The sequence below is a fragment of the Neomonachus schauinslandi genome, chromosome 2 (genome assembly GCF_002201575.2).
Source record: "Neomonachus schauinslandi chromosome 2, ASM220157v2, whole genome shotgun sequence".
Classification (NCBI taxonomy): domain Eukaryota; kingdom Metazoa; phylum Chordata; class Mammalia; order Carnivora; family Phocidae; genus Neomonachus; species Neomonachus schauinslandi.
In genome coordinates, this window is record NC_058404.1 from 142,691,997 (window position 1) to 142,715,175 (window position 23,179).

Here is a 23,179-nt window from a genome sequence, read left to right on the forward strand (position 1 = left end):
CACCCCCAGCCCCTCCGCAGGGTGTAGCGTCCTCTGCTGGTGGAGCCGTCCTTCATAGGCTGTCGGGGCGTTTGAGGGGCAAGGGCTAAAGATAGAGCTGGCGACTGCGTGTGACAAGCTCCAAACCTTGGGATAATCCTTCACTTCTTTCCCTCCCACTGGGTGTCTCCTTGAGTCCTCAGATTGAATCTGAAAATCTTGCAGATTGTCTGAAAGACCCTGAAAGCCACCCTCTCTTTTTCATCTTTACCGCCACTACTCCTCTATCCAAGCCCCTCATTAGACCCGGAGCAGGGCAGTGTCTCCTTACAAGGGTTCCTACCTCCAGTCTTTCCCCTCTTCAGTCTGGCCCATAAAGTGCTGTCATGCTCATCTTTCTAAAATATCACTCTGATTATGTCACTGTAATTCAAAAATTACATTCCCCGTAAAAGACTCCCTACCTTTCAACACTGTTCATGATCCAGCCCCAGTTTACTGTTCCAGTCCTTTCTCTCTACATATGCCCAACTAAACCACACAAACCCCTTTCCAGTCCCTTCTTACAGATCTCTGCACCTCCCAGCTGTTCGCGAAGGCCACTCAAATGCCTTCTCGAAGTATTTTGATCTCCTTAGTGATTTCTCTCTGCTGTTGCTTAGCTCTGTCTCTTTAATGAAAAACCACTTCCAGTTCTTTGTGTCTGTGTCCTACCTTTCCCTTTGGGTGATAGGTCCTTTGCAGATCTGTGTGTCTTTGTTTCTCCTACTCTATTTAGTTTTTGCTAACAGTAAACACTCACTATGTATTTTTTTTTTTTTTTAGCTACTAAAGAGGGAGGTAATTCAATTCACAGCCAACCCGCTACTCCACTCCCAATACCAAACACTATTCTGTCATTTCTGAAGCAGTTAACCACATTACTATTGCTATTCTTTCAAGCTTTTGAGCATTTCTTTATTACAGGAGCACACTTGATGCAAGGCATAATGCCTTTGCTAAAAAGTCCAAAATTTAAAAACAGGATGACTTTAAAAATCTATTGTGTTTTTCTTTTCATTTTATTGTTTGGGGTCTAGTCCATTGAGATGTACTTGTAATGCAAGAAATTATAAGTAAGCAAAATGTTAACTTATTTATCTAGTAAATAATTGTTTTTAAGCCATTAAAAAGTAAGATTCCAAAGTCAGAGGCTTCTCAAATCACATAAAACCTCCAAAAATGATATAAGGAAAATAAGAGTTTTACTTTAATTATTTAATACAAGTTGGGGAACATACCTCACTTCTTCTAGGCTGATCTACATAAAAGAGAGAAGGAGCTGAGTCTGGAGAAGGAGCAGAATAAGCGTCTGTGGGACCGGGACACGGGCAACAGCATCACCATTGACCACCTGCGGCGGGAGCTGGACGACAGGAACATGGAGGTGCAGCGCCTGGAAGCCCTCCTCAAGGCCATGAAGAGCGAGTGTCAGGGCCAGATGGAACGGCAGGTCAGGCAGGACATGGACGGTTTCTCCCAATAGTGTCTTTAGAGGAAAAATGTATTTTATATGTTATTGGTAGAGTTTTTTTTAGAACATGTATGGGCCTAAAAATAACTTTGAGCAAGTTATAAAAACCTGTTATTTATTTCTGTATTTTTGACCACTGGTTAAATAAAATGTTCAGCTTCATCTCATTTTTGTTCATTGTTGAGTGATGAAATTGCCATCCAATTGCCTTTTGGTTTTCACCTAGAAATTGGTAACCTAATAGTCGCTTATTTCAGAAAAGCATCAAGCCATAGGAGATCTGAGGAACAGCAAGGTAGAAGGTTTCCAACAGATGTTTTTTTTGGTTTTGGTTTTCCCCCAAACTGATTGAGACTGATAGGAACACAAAATGGATGCAGTCCATTTTAGTGCACCAGTGGCAAAATGTGGAATGCTTTATTAACAGCCCTGAACCTTAAGTACGGAAAGGACACAGGTCCAATGCTAGGTATTGCCACAGAGACATAAACAGCATTCCACAAAAGAGTAAGCTTCCCAAAATGTGAAAGCAAACCAGAGGGACCAGTCTTGGCTTAGAATCCAGGCAAACCACTTTGCTACTCTTCAGCCCAACCTGGGCACGAAGAAAGGTGAGAGGAGCAACTGGGAGTTAGATTCTTACTCTTTTCTGGAAAAGGACCTGAGAATGTGAGTGTGTGTTGGATAAAAGCCATTACTCACTTTTCTCTCAGAGGTAGAATTAAGGGGCAAGTTGGACGGAAATAGGAAGAGCAGCTTCTTCAGTCTTGTCACACTTCTCCCTATCCTAATTTAAGTTGGTACAGAAAACACCCTCAGAGGAAACTTCCCAAGTTCCCACACTAGAACGCCATTCTAGAGGAGTATTATTATTTAATTAATGTCTCTCCACCTTGGTCTAATTAACTTAAGTGGGTCTGTGGTCTGTACAGATATCTGACAGCAAAATGATTTGAGTTAGTCTAAGTGATACCAGATTCATGATTTCATGTTTGTGAGCTACCTTGTTAAACTCTTGAGGTTGCCTCTACCTATCTGCCCAAATCCATGAAATTTTCTTTTCTTCAACACTCAGATGGCAGCAATTCAGGGAAAGAATGAAAGTCTAGAAAAAGTGTCCTCCTTGACTGCTCAGCTTGAATCCACCAAAGAGATGCTCCGCAAAGTGGTGGAAGAGTTGACCGCCAAGAAGATGACCCTGGAGAGCTCAGAGAGGACCGTATCGGACCTGACCGCTTCACTCCAGGAAAAAGAGAGAGCCATTGAGGCTACCAATTCAGAGATCACAAAGCTGCGCTCCCGGGTGGACTTGAAATTGCAGGAGCTACAGCACTTGAAAACAGAGGGAGATCACCTCAGAAACGTGCAGACCGAGTGTGAGGCCCTCAGGCTACAGATGGCAGAGAAGGACAAGGTGATCGAGATTTTGCGACAGCAGATTGAAAACATGACACAGCTGGTTGGCCAGCATGGACGAACTGCTGGCGCCATGCAAGTAGAAAAGGCTCAGCTCGAGAAGGAGATCAATGATAGGAGACTGGAGCTACAGGAATTCAAGGTCTGTAGAGGGTTTTTTTGGCAGCTTAGCTTCTGCAATATCTTTCCCCTCAGGAGGAAGTTGACTTAAGTCACTGAAGATGGGCTCTGTGAAGATGGTCTGTGGACCCCAGAGATTGTTTGAAAGTATCTGTGCATCTGTGTGTTTTTGTGAGAAAGGATCCCTACTTTTGTTAGATTCCGAAAGGAGTGGGTGGCCCCAAAATGGTTCAGGACTACTGATACGAAAGAGAAAAAATCAGAAAATCAAGTTTCCTCAGAAGTCATTTCTGATCCCACAGTTTGAAGTATTTTCTCCCTCTCTGGACAGACCTCTCATTGAATCCCATCTCTCACCACTCAGTGACTGTAAAACACTGCATTGTTGGCTCAGTCTTGGCTTCCATATCTGTGGAAAAAAAGAACAGTTAACATAGTCATATTAGTTGCAGGTGTACAAGATAGCGATTCCACACTTCCATACAACACCGACTTGGACTTGGACACATAGCATAGAGAAGACGCCCATCTTCAACAGGTGTTGGCAAGGAAGTGGAGAAAAAGGAACACTCAGGGTCCCTGGGTGGCTCAATCAGTTAAGCATCTGACTGTAGATTTTGGCTCAGGTCTTGGTCTCAGGTCGTGAGTTCAGGCCCTGCATTGGGCTCTATGCTGGGTATGGAGCCTACTTTAAAAAAAAAAAAAAAAAAGGAATACTTATGCACTGTTGGTGGGAGTGCCGCCACTGCAAGAGCACTCTTACCTTCACCCCCACCACTGTTTATGCTTCACACAGGAGCCAGAATTATATTTTAAAGTGTTACATTTTATCACTCCCATATTCAAAACTCTCCAATGGCTTCTTATCTCACTCAGGATGAACTTTCACATCCTTACATTGCCTCTGAGGCCAGTCTTGCCCATGGCTCCCTCCCTGACTTCCTCTCTGACTACTTCCTCCCCGTTCTCAGTCCACTCCAATGTAGAGGAGGAGAAATCCTTCTCCCTCTGTCTTTCTAAATTCTCAGTAACCAAGACATCAACAAGAGAAGAGCAAAGAAGTTTATTAATATATCTCATAGGGGGGTGCATGGGTGGCTCAGTTGGTTAAGCGTCTGCTTTGGCTCAGGTCCTGATCCCGGAGTCCCAGGATTGAGCCCCACTTCAGGCTTTCTGCTCGGTGGGGAGTCTGCTTCTCCCTCTGATTCTCCCATCTCTATATATCTCTCTCAAATAAATCAATCTTAAAATCAATCAATCTCATATAGACAAGGGAGAAACCCAGGGAAATGAGTAACTCAGGTGGCTTAGAAGTCAGGCTTAAATACCATCTTTAGCTGAAAGAAGGATGTGGAGAGGCAAGTCATGGAAGGTGACCAGGAAAACTATGGATAAAGGAATGAGGTTTGTTTTGCAGATTTAAGCCATGCTTTCCCCATTGATAAGTTTCTCTCATAATTTAGAGTCATCCTTCCTTTCCTGGTCAGAGAGGGAGACATCCTTATAAATGGAGACTTCCTTTATAAGTACCCCTTAAAGGGTACCTTCTGTTTTCAGACCTTCTCCTGTGTCTGCTATTTCTCAAAATAATCAGCTCAAAATAATCCTAATGCCAAAGAGGCATGTTTGGGGTAGCATATTCTGGTTTCCACCAGCCATTCTGATGGACTTGCTCTTCCCTGAACACATTACCTGTGCCTAGAGCTGTCCCCGAGCCTGTCACGTGGCTTGCTCCTTTACCTCCCTCTTTGAGGTTTCTGCTCAACAGAGAGGGTCAGGGTCCCCAGGACTACCCACAGGTTCAGCCATTTGCTAAGACGACTCAGAACTCAGCATATAGTTATGCTCACGGGTACAGTTTATTACAGTGAAATAATGTAAAGCAAAATCAGCAAAGGGAAAAGGTACATGGAGGAAGCTAGGCACAGGCTTCCAAAAGTCCTCTCCTGCAGAATCACGCAGGATATACTTCACTCCCCCAGCAACAATCTATGACAGTACATGTCACATGTTGCTGACCAGGAAGCTCATTAGAGACTCAGTCCCCAGGGTTTTTATACTGGGGACTGGTCACACCGACACCCATTGCCTGACAACTATTCCAGACTTACAGAAGGAAAGCAGGTGCTCCGCATAAATCATTTTGACTGCAGAACTGGTTTAGGTACAGTGAGCTACTCTTATCAGTTCGAGTGGTGGGAACCCTCCCAAATCTAAGTTCCCAGACACCAGCCAAGGGCCAACCTCTTTGCAGGCTTTAATAAGAATAGCAGTTGGGCTCTTTTCTACATACCAACTGACCTCTTACATGCAGAGCCCCTCCCCTGCATTCATCCTCCACCCCCCACCTTCTTTTATTCTTTGTTTTGGTCACTTATTATTACCTATTAAATATTTGTTGTTGTCTGTGTCCTCTCACTGGAATGTAAGCCCCCTGGGGACAATGACCGAGCTTCCTGCTACTCATGCCTGGGACAGGGTAAGGTTAGTGAGGCACCTAGGACTCAGAGCTCAGGGAGGCGCTCACCTGGGGCCTCACTTGCCTCACCCCAGTCCCTGCCCTGCTGCTCTATCCCAACATGTAAAATAGTGCCGGGCACAGAGTAGGTGCTCAGTACCTTTCTCTTTGAAATGAAAAAAAAAAAAAAGTAAGAATAGGAATAATGAGTTATTGCAAACAATACTGGAAATTGACATCTAAGGTTAAAGAAAGGTAAAGTATTCCATTTGCTTTCCCATTTACTCTTGAGGCTTTATAATAAAATAGAAATTTAATATTCTAGGAAATAGTGAAAAGATATTAAATACAAAGAGGATACTAATACAATGTCCACTATAAGTATTTGTACATATTTTTTTTTTACTTCTTACTCTGTCCTTTGTATTTATCCCTATATCTAGATTTTAAAAGATAAAAAAGATGCAAAGATACGGGAGCTTGAGGCCCGAGTGAGTGACCTGGAGCTGGAAAAGGTGAAGCTGGTTAATGCAGGCTCTGAGAGGCTCCGTGCAGTGAAGGACATCAAACAGGAGAGAGATCAGTTATTAAATGAGGTGAAAACTAGTAGGAGTGAGTTAAACAGTCTTACAGGTACGTTACTTCAGTTCAAATTCTGCTGACAACTCAGAGCACTGCCAGTGAAGTCCAGCATGGATGCTAGGACTGTTGCAAAAAATGGCCACTCATCCCACATCATAAACAGGGAGAATTATGCTGCCCCAAAATCCTGCTTCTGCTTAGAGAGCTCCCATATCTTACACTCATTAACTGTTAATTTTAGTCAACCCTCAGAGTCCATGAAATTCTTTACTGAGTTGTTTTTTTTTTTTTAAGATTTATTTATTTATTTTAGAGAGAGAGTGCAAGTTTGTGTGTGTGTGTGTGTTTAGGGGGAGAGGCACAGGGAGAGAAGTAGACTCCCCGCTGAGCACAGAGCCCACCAGGTGGCTCCAGTCTCACAACCCCAAGATCATGACCTGAGCTCAAACCAAGAGTCAGACGCTTAACTGACGGAGCCACCTGGGCACCCCTTTTTATTGAGTTTTCAAGAAACGGGTGAAGGAAGTGGACACCTTGAGTCCTTTGAGTCAGTTAGCTTGATTAGAGGTTTCATAATGAAGCAACATGTATAAACAGACTTGTGTAGATTTCTTGAAAAATCAATTAAGATCAATTAAGATCTTAGATTTAAAAACAAGTTTTAGTTCACGATTGGTGTGGTGCGGGTATCATTTACTACACACACACACACACACACACACGCACATACACACTGTCAAGGATTCCTGAGCATTTACTAGGCCAGATACTGCGATAGGCCCTAGAAACACAACAGTGAGGTTCCTGGCTAGCGGGGAGCCAGACCTCTATAGAACGGGTCACAGGAAGTGGGTGAGGCACAGTGTGCTGGGTGCAATTGGAGGAGAGTGTAGACAATCAGTTTCCTACAGGATTCACACATCCTCTGCTAACTTTGAAGAAAGAAAGGGATTTGGCAGGTAAAAAAGAGGTGGAAGGGCAACCCAGGCAGAGAGAACATTATGGGCAAAAGCACAAGGCATGAAATAATGTAAGCTCAGAAGTATGTGAGTAAAAGTGCAAAGGAACAAGGGCTAAGAAATGAGGCAGAGTAGATAGGCAGAGCCAGACAGTGCGGAGCCAGCAAAGACATTAAGTAGGAGATTATTGTCATCAAATTTACATTTTGAAAGGACAGTGTCGGCAGGTAAATAGAGAAAGGCAAGACTATAGGGCCAGAGGCCAGCCAGTTAAAGAGGGTGTTGCAATGGCCCCAGGGAGCCCTGAAAACTTGAACAAAGGCAGTGGCAGTGAGAATGAGAGAAAAAATTAAGAGTATTTTGATGATTGAACAACAGTACTTTGTGATTGGAGGAGTTGTGTGCGGCCTTCAGGTTTTAGGTCTGTGGTATTGGGAGAATAGTGGTCACCAACGACTGAGAGAGGAAAACCATTAGGAGGGGCAGGCTTGAGGGCGGGAGGGTGAGATATAGCCAGTATGAGACGGTTGGGGTGGGTGGTGCCGGGACATTCACATGGAAATGTCTGGGTAGACAGTTACATCTCAGCAAAGAGGTCTTGGCTCTGTTTGTTCCCTTTGTCTATATAAATCTATCATATATAAATATATAAAAAGGTAAGTAGGTGTGTGTGTGTTTTTGTATAGAATGATGAATACACGCCAAGTATTTTAATAATTACTAGAAATAAAAAGAACACATGGCAACCTCAGGTTATCATGTCTTGGAGCTTCACCTACCTACAGATGGTGGTGAGATCTGTTGTGGTACATATGACCACCCAAGAAAGATGCAGTTCATGTGAGCCAATTACACTGGCTGGAAAAAATCAGTGAAGAGTAAAAGGAGAGTAAAATGTGACTGTACATCTAATTTCTATAACAGATGATGATGTAGATAAATGAAGTCTCTTCCAGCTCTGAAATTCTGTGATCATTAATTACAAATAAAATACACTTCATACAACGAGATAGACAAAAGTAACCATCTATTATTATCACATGGTACAGAGGACTATGAAGTCTTAAAAAGGAATTTTCGAAACAAAACTGAAGAAATGGAAGCTACTACAAATAAACTGAAAATGCAATTAAAATCTGCACAGTCTGAACTTGAACAAACAAGAAATACATTAAAGTCAATGGAAGGATCCGATGGTCATGGTATGCTTTGCTGGATTTTATTCTTCTGTTTTTAATTCCATTGGTCTAGACTTATTAAAACACAAACCTGGATACATCGCCTGCCACCTCTCTCAGGTGCCACCCGATGTAAGAGATACACAGTGATAGGCACCAATGACGGGTGTTAGATAGCAGTCGTTCTACTCAGGGTTTTTTAGGGAAAATGCCATGTGCTTAATATAATCCCTAAAGTATCTGAGTTTTTCCTGTGGCTGTTTCAGTAATTTCTAACAGATCTCAATGTCTGTAAGTGCCAATTAATTATTCTTAAGGAAGTGTTGATAAAAATACAAATTACCAATGATTTTCCCTTATTTTTCACATGTTCATTATCCACACAAACTATAAATTTGTGGTTAATTGTCAGTTCCTGATTCTTTCTCTGCAATAAAAATGGGATGAAGCCCTGGGAATTCAACTGCCAGGATGAGTGGTCCCTTGTCACCACTTAGACCTGTTCCCTTTGTCCCTTGCTGCCCATATTAATTCTGACAGAGAAAGGTTATCTGCTGTTTTATATTATTCATATTGTTGTTGGTATGGCTATATTAGCTGGCTATAAGAATAAATATTAATCTAAGTAAAGTCTATATTTTTTTATTTCTCAATATTTTTTAATGTCAAAAGATTTATTTCTGTGCCTGCTTCAGCAGCACATATACCAAAATTGGAACCATTCAGAGAAGATTATTGTGGCCCCTGTCCAAAGGCCACACACAGATTCTTGAAGCATTCTGTATTTTGTGCAGTTCTTGCAGGTTCAGCTCTTTCTTTGCTGGTTAACACCAAGAAAATGGTGGGGTTTGGAGAGGTCACTCAGGAGGCCCATTTGGGGTCTGTTCCCTCCCCCCACCCCCCGAGAGAGTCCTTTCCTCAGTGCCCTCCAGGCATTCCGACCACAGCCCCAGTCACATTACAGTGATTAAATTAACTAGGTAAACCTGTTTGCATTCAAATGCTTATTTTTATTAATTAAAATTATCTTAAAATAAGAGAGATTTAAGAAATAAGCTTTGAAGGCCAGCCATGATGCACTTAATGAGACCAGAGTTCTTCTGAGTGCTTGAATGAGGTGACTGGTGAGCGAATGATGTCAGACTGTCGCTCTGTTAATAAAGCCCTGTGCTCTGCCTAATCAGCCCTGTTTTGACAGCTAGAGGAACTTGTTAGCAATCTTGTTAGCAAGAAGTCAGACCTTTCATCCTCTCTGATAGTTTGTTTCTAAAGAATAGTACATTTTCGGGACGCCTGGGTGGCTCAGTCGGTTAAGCGTCTGCCTTCGGCTCAGGTCATGATCCCAGGGTCCTGGGATCGAGTCCCGCATCAGGCTCCCTGCTCTGCGGGGAGCCTGCTTCTCCCTCTGCCTCTGCCTCTCTCTCTCTCTGTCTCTCATGAATAAATAAATAAAATCTTTAAAAAAAAAAAAAGAATAGTACATTTTCTCTTTTTAATCTCTAAGCGCTATTTGGATCTGACTCAAAGCCATGGCATTTTCAAATCTCTTTCCTCAGCTACCTGTGGGAAACAACACTGGGTCTCTGGCTTTGAATTTCCAAGCAAGGGTGAGCTTCATAGATCTTTTCAATGGCCTGTCATGTCTGAAGTATTCGGTGCCTCCTACCTGCTTTGAACATTCTCATTCCATCACTAGTTTTACTAAAATAATTCCATATATATGCTTATGCTGCCAAAAATGACTGTTGAAATAGTAGTGAGTGCCAAACACATGCAATAACCATAGGAATAAAAACTGAATGGTTTGTGGTATCACTGGAATCTTTAAAAAGATCACTTAATAATAGATGTCTTACACAGTCACTTATGACATGTTTATAGGATATCATATAAACAAATAAGAGATGTCTTTGGTATTTTAAATATGAATTTCTAAAAAATTATTTTAGTAAAAATATTACATATGTTTTTCATTATATGATTATGTTTATGTATATGTTTTCTATATGGGTAGGTATGAATTTGATCAGTATTCTATAACCATGGGAGATAGGGCAAATTATGATAGTCAATGAAATTAATACCGATAGGAAGGAAATCAAAACATCAATCTCAGCTCAACATCTCTGAGTAATTGCTGAAAATTGTTATATCCCAATACTGTGAAATCTGAAGACCTTTCTCCATGATCACTCTCTTGAAACTGTCCAAGTGCCTTGGAGAATCTTGTCACCTTCTCATAATGTTTAACCATCAATTTATAGTAGCCTCTCAAAATTTAGAAATCTTAAAAACTAAGGCAGTTTACTTCCTTTTTTTCCCCCAGCTATGAAAGTGGCAATGGGGATGCAAAAGCAAATCACAGCTAAAAGAGGTCAAATAGATGCCCTTCAGAGCAAGATACAGTTTTTGGAAGAGGCAATGACAAATGCAAATAAGGTGAGTACCTGTCCTCAGAGTGGAGGAAGCCAATCTGTTCACTCTTTAATAGGAGAAGACAGAGGAGTTACAAAGTACAACAGAGACATGAGGTTATTTCTGACCAAGAGAATGAGGGAAAAGCTCCTGAAGGAACATTTGAGTAGGATCTTGAAAGAGCTAGTATTTTAAATGCAGAAAATGGGCAAAAGGACGTTCCTGGTAGAGACAGGAAATGATTTTATGTGACGTATGTGTTCTTAAAGTCACTGTGCTCTGCCAAACTGTGCAGTACAAGCTCCGGGGGTGCTGAGAACAGTGGGATTAGGAGCACCCCACTAACAGATTTCATCAGTGACATAAAAAAATCGGAACGGAATGAAAATGGTAGCAGTTTTACACATGTCACATGTTAAATGGTGAAGAATACATAAATACTACAATAAATATGGTCCTTTAACTTGAAAAAGACCTGAAGTTTGCTTGTGAAAGTGTGCATCAGAGGGTTGTGGCTTGTGAGGTATTATAAGGGGGCAAAAGGGGGGTTTTCTGTAACACCAGATGTGCGTGGATGTGACTCCTAAAACAAGGTAAACTGAGGTAGCGGTAGATGGGTGTTTGAAGAGTGTGCATGTATGCTTTTTGTGTATTCCTATACAGCTCTGTTTAGCTCGGTGCAGCTTTGTGTTGACTTAGTATAAATGAAACTGTACATAACAAGTGTGAAATCGGTTTTGTGCTCAGACGTTCCCTGATACATCAGTCACTTTGGAACAATTTTCCAAAGAAGTTACATCAGAACTGACTGTATGGAGGTGAAGCAGTAATGAGCTTGCATAGAAGACAGGTGCAGCTCAAGTTAACTGCTTTCCCCATGCCCCACAGGAGCTGCTGACAGCCTTTAGAGTGAGGCTAAACAGTCCCGATATGGACAAACGCATGTGTTTGTGCAGACCCCTCGTCATAGGGACTTAGTTATTTCCGTTTTGGGGTTCTTTCCTATTTTTTTCTTCCCTCCTTTTCTCTTATCCTAAATTTGTTTTTTTCTTTTTCTTCTCCCATTATTTGCCCATTTGGGACGTAAAGCAGTGCTTATCCTCGTCCTCCCTGGGGAATCTTAGGGCATAAGAGGTCACTGCCTGCTGTCATCACAGGTGCTTGTCCACACCCAGAGGAAGGGATTCATCAAAACCCATGGACATCCCCTTCAAACAGAAAGGAGACAACTTGTAAAATTAATCTTTCTTTCTGAAGCCTTTTCTGTCTAACTAATCAAAAAAAACAATTATTTCCATCCAAAAGGTTTATTACAGTGGCAATACCATCTACCTTTTTTACATTAAACATTTTCTTGAAGAAAGAAATATATAAAGAAATACAGACTCAGTAAGTTGAGGTAACTTGATTACTGTGCATTTCTTTTTGTCTCCCTATCTCATGATGCTTTTTTAAAGGAACGTGCACAAATTTTAATGAAATTTTGTTGAATACCGAAGGCTCTCCAGAAGTATATCAATAAGCTCATTCTTATCACTGGGCCTTGAGGGCAGGAACTGTGTGTCCCATCTTTTTAGGGTCTGCAGTAGGCATTTATGAAATGAATATTCAACCTTGAAACAAAATAGAAGCCCACAAAGCTTTCAAATAAAGCATCTTCTTTAAATCTCTTTTGTCATTTTAAACAAATTACAATAAAATTTAGTGTATGATTACTCAATCTCAATTCACCATAATGCCGTCTCTTTTTATGCAGCATAGTTATTACATGTTTTGTAGGTTTTATCAAAGATTTAATAAGCCTAAGAAGAAGTAATAATACCAGTAGTGATAAAAATAAAAGAGTACGTGGTAACAATTCTAATAGCTCCCAGCTCCAACTCAAATGCAATTAAATGGCATATGAATTAAACTATAGTTCAGGTCTTTATAAAGTTTCATATTTCCATCACATCTGAGCATCTATGTCAGCATATTATTTCTGATATTTTTTCCTCTATAATTATAGGAAAAGCATTTTCTAAAAGAAGAGAAGAATAAATTGAGCCAGGAACTGAGTACGGTTGCAACAGAAAAAAACAAGATGGCTGGAGAGCTGGAGGTCCTGAGATCCCAGGAACGCCGTTTGAAAGAAAAGGTTGCTAATATGGAAGTAGCTCTTGATAAGGTAGTTATTAACCAAACGTGTAATTATCAGCTAAATAGCTATGAAGTAGACTTGTTCTGAATAAAAGCTCCATGTTGATAGGAACCAAATCTCTATTACATCACAATCACCTGGCACAAGGAAAAACTGCATCCTATGGAGAAGGCTCTTCTAAGCTTTAAAACATAGTTATAATGCATACATTTTAAAAAATTCTCTTTTTCAGGCTAATACAGTCACAGGATCGGTAAGATATGAGATGTAAGATGCTCCTGATGTCCTTAGTGGACTGAATAAATTAAAATGTCTCCAGTCTAACTTACTGCCACAGAATGACTTGGACACTAGGTAGAATACAGTCTGTTAATGATATCAATAAAATGATAGCATAATTCTACTGTCTGACATTTGTTGGGGTCCAGAAAATGCAGGCAGAAAACACAGCTCAAAGAATGAGAAGGATTAATGACCCTGGATTTGTAATTGCCATTTATCATAGAGGAATAAATCTTTCTTGTCACCTGAGAACTCTGGAAGGCTAAAAATGTACCCAGACTAGTCCTTGGTTCTTAAGAAATCAGAGCCTTTATGGTTAGGTAGAATGACCTGTGATCCCTCCTATGTCAACTTTGATTTTAAAACATGAGATATTGATTCAATGAATTTCAGTTGTTATTTCTCTGTATATTTTTCTTATATTGCTAAAGCTATTTGCTCATTTCATCCTTAGCTTCTTCATTCTCTTGAATGCCCTTCATGTACTAAATGCTGTGTAGATGCTGGGGACACAGAGAATAAAGATGGCCTCCAATCGTTCTAAGTTTACTGAATAAAATAAATTAACAGACAAATGCAAGTTAGTGTGCTAAGAGTGGGGGAAGTTCTCTTGAAGAGATGGCAACTTGGTATTTATAGATTAATAAAATAAAATTGTATAGAGAATGGAGGATAAACCACATGTGGTTGCTTGATCGTAGGCATCTTTGCAGTTTGCAGAATGTCAAGATATCATACAGCGTCAGGAACAAGAATCTGTGCGCCTAAAACTTCAACACACTTTGGATGTAAAAGTTAGGTCTTTTTTTTTTCATCATAGTTTAAGCAAAAAATAATGCCATTCTTTAATATACTTATATATTTCCTTCCTGTGCCTTAGATACATTCAGGTGTACTTTCAACATTATCTGGTACTAGCAATTACAGAATCTGTATAAACATCCTTACATTCTATACCTATCCTTTTCCTATGGTAACAAATTGAAGCACCATACTCTGTATTAAGTTTATAATAAGAGAGGCAAACACCTTCTTCAGGAATGCCTTGAGGCTACCTGAAAGAAGAACTTTATATACAGAAGCGGGTCAAGCAAGTGCAAAGCCCCGACATGCAAGCGTGTGTAGCTTGTTTGGAGAATAGCAAAAATGATTTAATCTGCAAGACAGAAACATGTGTTCTTTAAAAATGGTACATTTTCCATTGAAATATATGTCTGTGTTGCAAGTATATTTTAAAGCTTCAGACATTCATTAAAGTCTTAGTAATAGATACTTTCACAGGCTAGAGCACTCATAGTTGTGAGGATTTTTCTCAGTAGTTAGCCAGAACTGCCGTGGAGTCTGGCAAAAACTAGGAACCAGTTTACTGGCCCACCATCCAAGGTGTTTTCATGCCTCAAATGCTTTTTACAGTTAGCAGTGTGAAGGCATCTCCCTAAGCATATGCTTCGTCTTCAAAGAGTAACTTAGAAGCATCTCGCTTGATACTTAGGTTTCTGACCTTGTAGATGTGCAGCACCTGAGACTGAGATTATTTTTGCAAAATACACTTGATTTCACAATTCTAGGTGTAGGTCAACAGTTGTTTTTGCTTCCATCTGTATTGCTTTCTAGGAACTTCAGGGCCCTGGATACACCTCAAATACTTCTGTGAAGCCTCGCATTCTACAGCCATCCTCAGCTGTGCGTTCTCATTCTAACGTACCGTCATCCCAGTCCACAGCCAGCTTCCTGTCTCATGTAAGCAACTAGTCTCATAATCCCTGAGGCAAATGACCTAATATGCAAATAATTTTAAATTGAGAAGAACTTCATTGAAAAATACATCTGTAGTTATGACATTTTCAATTACTAGATTTTAGATTTATACAGACCAGATGAGTGAAAATGTTTACTTCACTATTTGGTGTTTCCTCTGGGGAAGACAGATGAAATAGTCAGTGGGATTAATGTTAACAATAATTGGTTTTTTTTAAGTTTTCATTTTAATTCCAGTGTGTTAACATACAGTGTTCTATTAGTTTCAGGTGTACAATATAGTGATTCAGCACTTCCATACATCACCTGGTGCTCATCACAAGTGATCTCCTTAATCCCCATCACCTATTTAACCCATCTCCACCCCCCCACCCTGGTAGCCATCAGTTTGTTCTCTATAGTTAAGGGTTTGTTTCTTGATTTGTCTGTCTCTCTTTTTTTCCCTTTGCTCATTTATTTTGTTTCTTAAATTAATTGCACATAGGAGTGAAATCATATGGTATTTGTCTTTCTCTGATTTTCACTTAGCATTATAGTCTAGCTCCATCCATATTGTTGCAAATGGCAAGATTTCATTCTTTTTGTGGCTGTGTCATATATCCCATTGTGTGTGTGTGTGTGCATTGATTTTTGTATCCTGAAAATTTACTGAATTCGCTTGTCAATATATATATATAAAACTTCTTTATCCATACATCAATCAATGGCCATCTGGGCTGCTTCCATTTCTTGGCTATTGTAAATAATGCTGCTATAAACATAGGGGTGCATGTATCCCTTTGAATTAGTGCTCTTGTATTCTTTAGGTAAATACCTAATAGTACAATTGCTGGATAATAAAGTAGTTCTATTTTTAACTTTTTGAGGAACCTCCATGCTGTTTTCCACAGTGGCTGCAGCAGTTTGCATTCCTACCAGCTGTGTATAAGTGTTCCTTTTTCTCCATATCCTCACCAACACCTGTTGTTTCTTGTGTTGACTGATTTTAGCCATTCTGACAGGTGTGAGGTGATATCTCGTAGTTTTGATTTATATTTCCCTGATGATGAGTGATGTTAGGCATTTTTTCATGTGTCTGTTGGCCATTTGGATGTCTTCTTTGGAGAAATATCTGTTCATGTCTTCTGCCTGTTTTTTCATTGGATTATTTGGTTTTGGGGTGTTGAGTTGTATAAGTTCTTTATATATTTTGGACACTAACCCTTTATTAGATATGTCATTTGCAAATATCTTCTCCCACTCAGTAGGTTGCCTTTTCGGTTTGTTGATTGTTTCCTTCGCTGTTCAGAAGTTTTTTATTTTGATGTAGTCCTGATAATTTATCTTTGCTTTTGTTTCCCTTGCCTCAGGAGACATATCTAGAAAAAAGTTGCTTCGGCTGATGTTAAAGAAGTTACTGCCTATGTTCTCTTCTAGGATTTTTATGGCTTCAGCTCTCACATTTAGGTCTTTAATCCATTTTGTGTTTATTTTTGTGTATGGTGTAAGAAAGTGGTCCAGTTTCTTTCTTTTGTATGCTGCTGTTCAGTTTTCCCAACACCACTGGTTGAAGAGACTGTCTTTTTCCCACTGGATATTCTTTCCTGCTTTGTCGAAGATTAATTGACCATATAGTTGTGGGTTTATTTCTGGGCTTTCTATTCTGTTCCATTGATCTATGTGCCTATTTTTGTCCCAATACCATACTGTTTTGATCACAACAGCTTTGTAATATAACATGAATGCCAGAATTACGATGCCTCCAGCTTTTCTTTTTCAAGATTGCTTTGACTATTTGGGGTTTTGTGGTTCCATACAAATTTTAGGATTGTTCGTTCTAGTTCTGTGAAAAAAATGCTGTTGGTATTTTGAAAGGGATTGCATTAAATGTGTAGACTGCTTTGGGTAGTACAGATATTTTAATAGTATTTGTTCTTCCAATCATGAGCATGGAATTTCTTTCTATTTCTTTGTGTTGTCTTCAATTTCTTTCATCAGTATTTTATAGTTTTCAGAGCAAAAGTTCCTTTCACCTCTTTGGTTAGGTTTATTCCTAGGTATCTTATTATTTTTGGTGCAACTGTAAATGAGATTGTTTTCTTAATTTCATTTTCTGCAGCTTCATTATTGGTGTTCAGAAATGCAACAGATTTCTGAGCATTGATTTTTGTATCCTGAAAATTTACTGAATTCGCTTGTCAATTCTAGCAGTCTTTTGGTGGAATCTTTCAGGTTTTCTCTATATAGTATCATATCTGCAAATGGTCAAAGTTGTACTTCCTTCTTACTGATTTGGAGGCCTTTTATTTCTTTTTGCTGTCTGGTTGCTGTGGAAGTCAAAGACTTCCAATACTATGTTGAATAAAAGTGGTGAGAGTAGATATCCTTGTCTTGTTCCTAACCATAGAAGAAAAGCACTCAGTTTTTCCCCATTAAGGATGATGTTAATTCTGGGTCTTTCATCTACAGCCTTTATTATGTTGAGGTATGTTCCCTCTAAATCTACTGTATTGAGGGTTTTTATCATGAAGGCATATTGTACTTTGTCAAATGCTTTTCTTACATTTTTTAAATGATTGTATGGTTCTCATCCTTTCTCTTATTGATATGATGTATTGTGGTTATTGATTTGTGAATGTTGAACTACGCTGGCAACCCAGGAATAAATCCTACTTGATCATGGTGATTGATTTTTTTAATGTATTGTTGGATTTGGTTTGCTAGTATTTTGTTGAGGATTTTTGCATCTATGTTCCTCAGGGATATTGGCCTGTAGTTCTCTTTTTTAGTGATGTATTTATCTGGCTTTGGTATCAGGGTAATGCTGGCCTCATAGAATGAATTTGGAAGTTTTCCTTTTCTATTTTTTGGAGTAGTTTGAGAAGAAGTAGTTAATCAAAAAAGTTTGATTAACTTTTCTTTAAATGTTTGGTAGAATTCACCTGTGAAGCATCTGGTCCTGGGCTTTTATTTGTTGGGAGTTTTTAGATTACTGATTTAATTTCTTTGCTGGTTATCAGTTTGTTCAAATTTTCTATTTCTTCCTGTTACAGTTCTGGTAGATTATATATTTCTAGGGATTTATCCATTTCTTCTATGTTGTCCAATTTGTTGGCATATAGTTTTTCATAATATTTTCATAATTGTTTGTATTTCCGTGGTGTTGGTTGTTATTTCTCCTCTCTCATTTGTGATTTAATTATTTGAGTCCTTTCTCTTTTTTTCTTGATAAGTCTGGCTAGAGGTTGTTCAGTTTTAATCTTTTTTTTTTTTCAAAGAACCAGCTCCTGGTTTCATTGATCTGCTCTATTGTTTTTTTAGTTTCTATATCATTTGTTTCTGCTCTAATCTTTATTTTTTTCCTTCTTTCTGGCTTTAGGCTTTGTTTGTTGTGCTTTTTCTAGCTCCTCTAGGTGTAAAATGAAGTTGTTTGAATTTTTCTTGCTCCTTGTGTATCCTGTATTGCTATAAACTTCCCTCTTAGAACTGCTTTTGCTGCATCCCCAAAGGGTTTTGGACCATTGTGTTTTCATTTTCATTTTGTTTCCATATACTTCTTTATTTCTTCTTTTTTTTTAAATTTTTTTTCTTTTTTTTTTTTTGAAAGATTTTATTTATTTATTTGAGAGAGAGAATGAGATAGAGAGAGCATGAGAGGGGGGAGGGTCAGAGGGAGAAGCAGACTCCCCGCTGAGCAGGGAGCCCGACGCGGGACTCGATCCCGGGACTCCAGGATCATGACCTGAGCCGAAGGCAGTCGCTTAACCAACTGAGCCACCCAGGCGCCCTCTTTATTTCTTCTTTGATTTCCTGGTTGACCCAGTCATTGTTTAGTAGCATGTTATTTAACCTCCATGTGTTTGTGGTCTTTCCAGATTTTTTCTTGTGGTTGACTTCTAGTTTCATAGTGTTGTGGTCAGAAAATGTGCATGGTATGACTTCAGTCTTCTTGAATTTGTTGAGGCTTGTTTTGAGGCCTAATATGTAATCTATTCTGAAGAATGTTCCATGTGCACTTGAAAAGAATGTGTATTCTGCTATTTTAGGATGGAATGTTCTGAATATATCTGTTAAATCCATCTGTTCCAGTGTGTCATTCAAAACCATTGTTTCCTTGTTGATTTCTGTTTGAATGATCTGTCTATTGATGTAAATGGGGTGTTAAAGTCCTCTACTAAGCGGTTAGTTCCTTTATGTTTGTTATTAACTGTTTTATGTATTTGGCTGCTTCTATGTTGGGTGCATAAATATTTACAATTGTTAAATCTTCTTGTTGGATTGTCCCCTTTATTATTATATAGTGTCCTTTGTCTCTTGTTATAGTCTTTGTTTTAAAGTCCATTTTTTCCAGGGCGCCTGGGTGGCTCAGACAGTTGAGTGTCTGACTCTTGATTTCAGCTTGGGTCATGATCTCAGGGTCATGGGGTTGGGCCCCACATCATACTCCATGCTGGGCATGGAGCCTGCTTGGGATTCTCTCTCTCCTTTTCCCTCTGCCCCTCCCCCCCATTCATGCTTGCTTTCTCTCTTTCTCTCTAATGAATGAATGAATGAATGAATGAAATTTGTTTTGTCTGGTAATAAGTATTGCTACTCTAGCTTTCTTTTGACATCCATTTGCATGATAGGTATTTCTCCATACCCTCACTTTTCAATCTGCGGGTGTCTTTAGGTCTAAAATGAGTCTCTTGTAGGCAGCATATAGATAGGTCTTGTTTTTTTAATCCATTCTGTCACCTTGTCTTTTGTTTGGAGCACTTAGTCCATTTACATTCAAAGTAATTATTGGTAGATATGTATTTATTATCATTTTATTATTTGTTTTGTGGTTGTTCCTGAAGATTTTCTCTGATTCTTTCTTGTCTTTCTTTCATGGTTTGCTGGTTTTGGATTTGTTTCTCTTTATTCTTTGCATATTTATTAGTATTTATTGGTACACAGTTACTATCAGGTTTGTATATAACCTCTTCTGCATACAGCAGTCTATATTAAGTTGATGGTTGTTTAAGTTTGAACCCATTCTTTATTCCCCTCCTCCCCATATTTTAGGTGTATGTTTTTATATTTTACATCTTTTATTTTGTGAGTCCTACGAATGGTTTTCTACAGAAATATTCATTTTTACTGCTTTTGTGTTTCCTACCATTATACTGTTATTTTTGGTCTCTTCTTCCCACTCAAAGAGCCCCCTTTAATATTTCTTGCAAGACTAGTTTGCTGCTCATGAACTCCTTTAGTTTTTGTGTGGCTGGGAAACTCTTTATCTCTCCTCTATTCTGAATGATAGCCTTGCTGGATAGAGTATTCTTGGCTCCACATTTTTCCCATTCAGCACTTTGAATATATCATGCCATTCTCTTCTGGCTTGCCAAGTTTCTGTTGAGAAATGTCCAGCTAGCTTTATGGGTTTTCCCTTGTAAGTTAAGGACTACTTTTGTCTTGCTGCTTTTAAGATTTTTCCTTTTATTACTGTATTGCCAGTTTAATTACAGTATGTCTTGGTGTGGATCTGCTTTCGTTAATTTTTATGGGAGTTCTCTGTGCCTCCTGGCTCTGGATACCTCTTTCCCAAGATTAGGGAAGTTTTCAGCTATTATTTCTTCAAATAAATTTTCTGTCCCCTTTTCTCTGTCTCCTTCTTCTAGGACTCCTATAATATGAATGTTATTACATTTGATGCAGTTGCTGAGTTCCCTAAGTCTATTCTCATTTACATAATTATTTTTTCTCTCTTTTGTTCAACTTGATTACTTTCCATTACTCTGTCTTCTAGGTCACTTATTCTTTCCTTTGCTTCTTCCACCCTGCTGTTCATTCCATTAAGGGTGTTTCTCATTTTGTTTATTATACCTTTTATCTCTGGTGTGATATTCCTTATCTCTGGGTTAAGAGTCTCACTCACGTCTTCCACTCTTGTCTCAAGTCCAGTGAGTATCCTTATGATCATTGCTTTAACTACTCCATCAGACATGAGATGTATCTGTTTCGCTTAGATCTTTGGATAAGTCTTGTCCTGTTTTTTCATTTGGGATAAATTTGTCTGTCTTCTCATTTTGTCTAAGTCTCTGTGCCTATTTCTGTACATTAGGAAAGTCAGCTATGTCTCATGTTCTTGAGGGTAATGGCCTTATGAAGAAGAGGTCCCTGTAGTGCCCTGCCTTGTAGTATCCCCACTCCCCCAGGTCCTGGTGTTTCCCAAAGTGTGTGCTGTGTGTGCTCTGCTGTTTTGTCCCGGCCACTTTATCCTTCAGGCCAGTCATCTGCAGAGGTTCTTTTTTCCTGTTGTGGATAATGTTTGGTCTAATGTGAATGTGGCGAGTTTTAACTAGGTGTGCTCTGGTCTATTTGTGAAATGAGACCTGTTGCCAGAACCAAGGCTCCACAAAACTCCCATGTTGGGAGACACTGTGTGAGTAGTGTTTGGGGCTGGTCTTCTGGGGGAGGTTTCCCACCACACTGGAATTGACACAAGCGTGACTAGGAGAGGTGGTTACACTGGAATGTGGAGGGGAGGGTGATAGGGCTTGGTGTAAGCAAGTTAGGTAGCAAGTGTTGGTGCTGAGCTGGTTCCCACAGGTGGAACCACAGCTGGTTCTCACAGGTTCCCACAGGTTCCCACAGGTGCTTATGTTGAGGGGTAGGGAAAGGAAATGGCACCAACCAGTTCCTTTGTTCCCAGAGGGTCCTCTCTGTGAATGCTGTCTCTGGGACACACTCTAAGATGAGCAGATGACATCCCCACTGTGTGGCCCAGGTGTTCTTCAGACCACTGTTTCCATTCTGTGTGTCCACAGGTGGTTTGCTTGCCTTCTCTCCAAGAGCAGTGCAGTGCCCTCTGGTCTCTAGCCCAGCCAAGCCCACTGATCTTTAAAACTCCAGACTTTAAGCCCCACTAGTTGCTAGAAGTCACAAAATTCTGCCCCTTTTGCTTTCCAAGCCAATTGCTATGGGGATTCATTTTACCTGTGCACTCCCCTTTGTGTTAGTCTGTCTCTCACCCTTTTCCCTCCCTCCTGCTGTGGCCAGGATCCATTTGTCTCTTAAACCATGTCTCTAGATTTTCTGCTTTTTTCAATGTGGCCTCTTCTCTACCTTTAGTTGTGGAATTTGTTCTGCCAGTCTTCAGGTCAATTTCTGGGGTATTTAGGATGATTTGATAGTTATCTTGTATTTGTGGGATGAGGCAAGCCTAGGATCCTCCTACTCCACCACCATCTTCCAACCCACCAATAATAATTGTAAAGTACATTATTTAATAGTCTTATATTCAGTGGTTTTCATCACAAGCATTTCCAGATTACAAAGGGAATGTTGAGATGGCTAAAATAAGCATCACTTCAAATGCCAAAGGCAAATTAGTGGTATATTTAATATTCTACCAAGATGAAAATGATTTGCTGTATATTGTTTCTTCATGAATGTGAATTTATTTATAATCATAAAATTTTAGTAATCATAACATGTTTTTATTCCCTTTAGTTAAAACTTTAGAGACTTTGGGAAATTTTAGTTTTAATTTTTTGTACTTTAAAGCTCAGGGGAAAACATGCGCAATGAAAAATTCAGGCTTTGTCTCCTCTGAAGATATATATTTATGGAACCACTAATACCCTGCAACCAATATTCAGCCCCAACTCCAAAGAAATAAAATTTACTCCATAAATAACATAAAAATCAATTTCATTAGTTAACAGTATATCAAGAGGTTCACCAGTGATCTGTGGTTATCCCACCTGTGCTTTTAAATGAAGGCGTGTACTGTGAAATGACTAAGAGGGGAAAGGACTTCTCTCACACACTTCAGATATGTGCACTGAACAAGCTGTCACACAATAAATAATAAAACATCCGATCAAACAACAGAATGATAATATTAGACATAGTTCTTTCTGGAGACTGGTACTTGGAGGTGGGCGGAGAAAGAGCAAGAGACTGCTGCTTTTTGGTTTTAAGTGTTATACAATTATCTTTAAAATTATGCACATGTTACATTGATAAAAATTAAATTAAACCACCCTCCCAAAATAATCAGAAGTCATTGGTGTGTCTCTTACTACTTTTGTGACCTTGGAAAGCCAAATAAATTGTGCCTTGCTCTTTTCATCTCTAATGAAGAGTCTGGACTAGATGACATCTAGGGTCATCTAGAAATATCAGCTCTAAAATTACACGACTTGTTATTACCCAAAAGCCAGCCTAGGAGATCTGTCTAATTGTGCAAAAATAAACTCTACTTGATTATAAAGAATCTCATTCATCACTGAAAAAGTACCAGTCATGTCTATTGAATCAAAATTTTAAATAATTCTAACAGCAAAAATGAACTATATTTCCTAAACAGACTGTCAAGCATGCTTTGTACAATTTCTTCTCTTAAAAATGTTTACGATATCATTTTAT

At 39.3% G+C, this 23,179-nt stretch overlaps 1 protein-coding gene and 1 non-coding gene across 2 annotated transcripts in view; both read left to right on the forward strand.

Moving 5' to 3' along the window:
* CCDC158 (coiled-coil domain containing 158) overlaps positions 1–23,179 on the forward strand; it is an 85,031-nt gene that overhangs the window by 19,210 nt on the left and 42,642 nt on the right. The window contains exons 9-16 of the mRNA XM_021702404.1: positions 1,274–1,471; positions 2,568–3,050; positions 5,930–6,119; positions 8,077–8,229; positions 10,532–10,644; positions 12,629–12,787; positions 13,744–13,836; positions 14,657–14,782. Coding sequence (XP_021558079.1) covers positions 1,274–1,471; positions 2,568–3,050; positions 5,930–6,119; positions 8,077–8,229; positions 10,532–10,644; positions 12,629–12,787; positions 13,744–13,836; positions 14,657–14,782 — 1,515 coding nt within the window. The remainder of the gene's footprint in view (positions 1–1,273; positions 1,472–2,567; positions 3,051–5,929; positions 6,120–8,076; positions 8,230–10,531; positions 10,645–12,628; positions 12,788–13,743; positions 13,837–14,656; positions 14,783–23,179) is intronic.
* On the forward strand, positions 8,888–8,994 carry LOC123324200. The gene has a single exon (XR_006539688.1). It is a non-coding gene; the product is annotated as a U6 spliceosomal RNA (small nuclear RNA).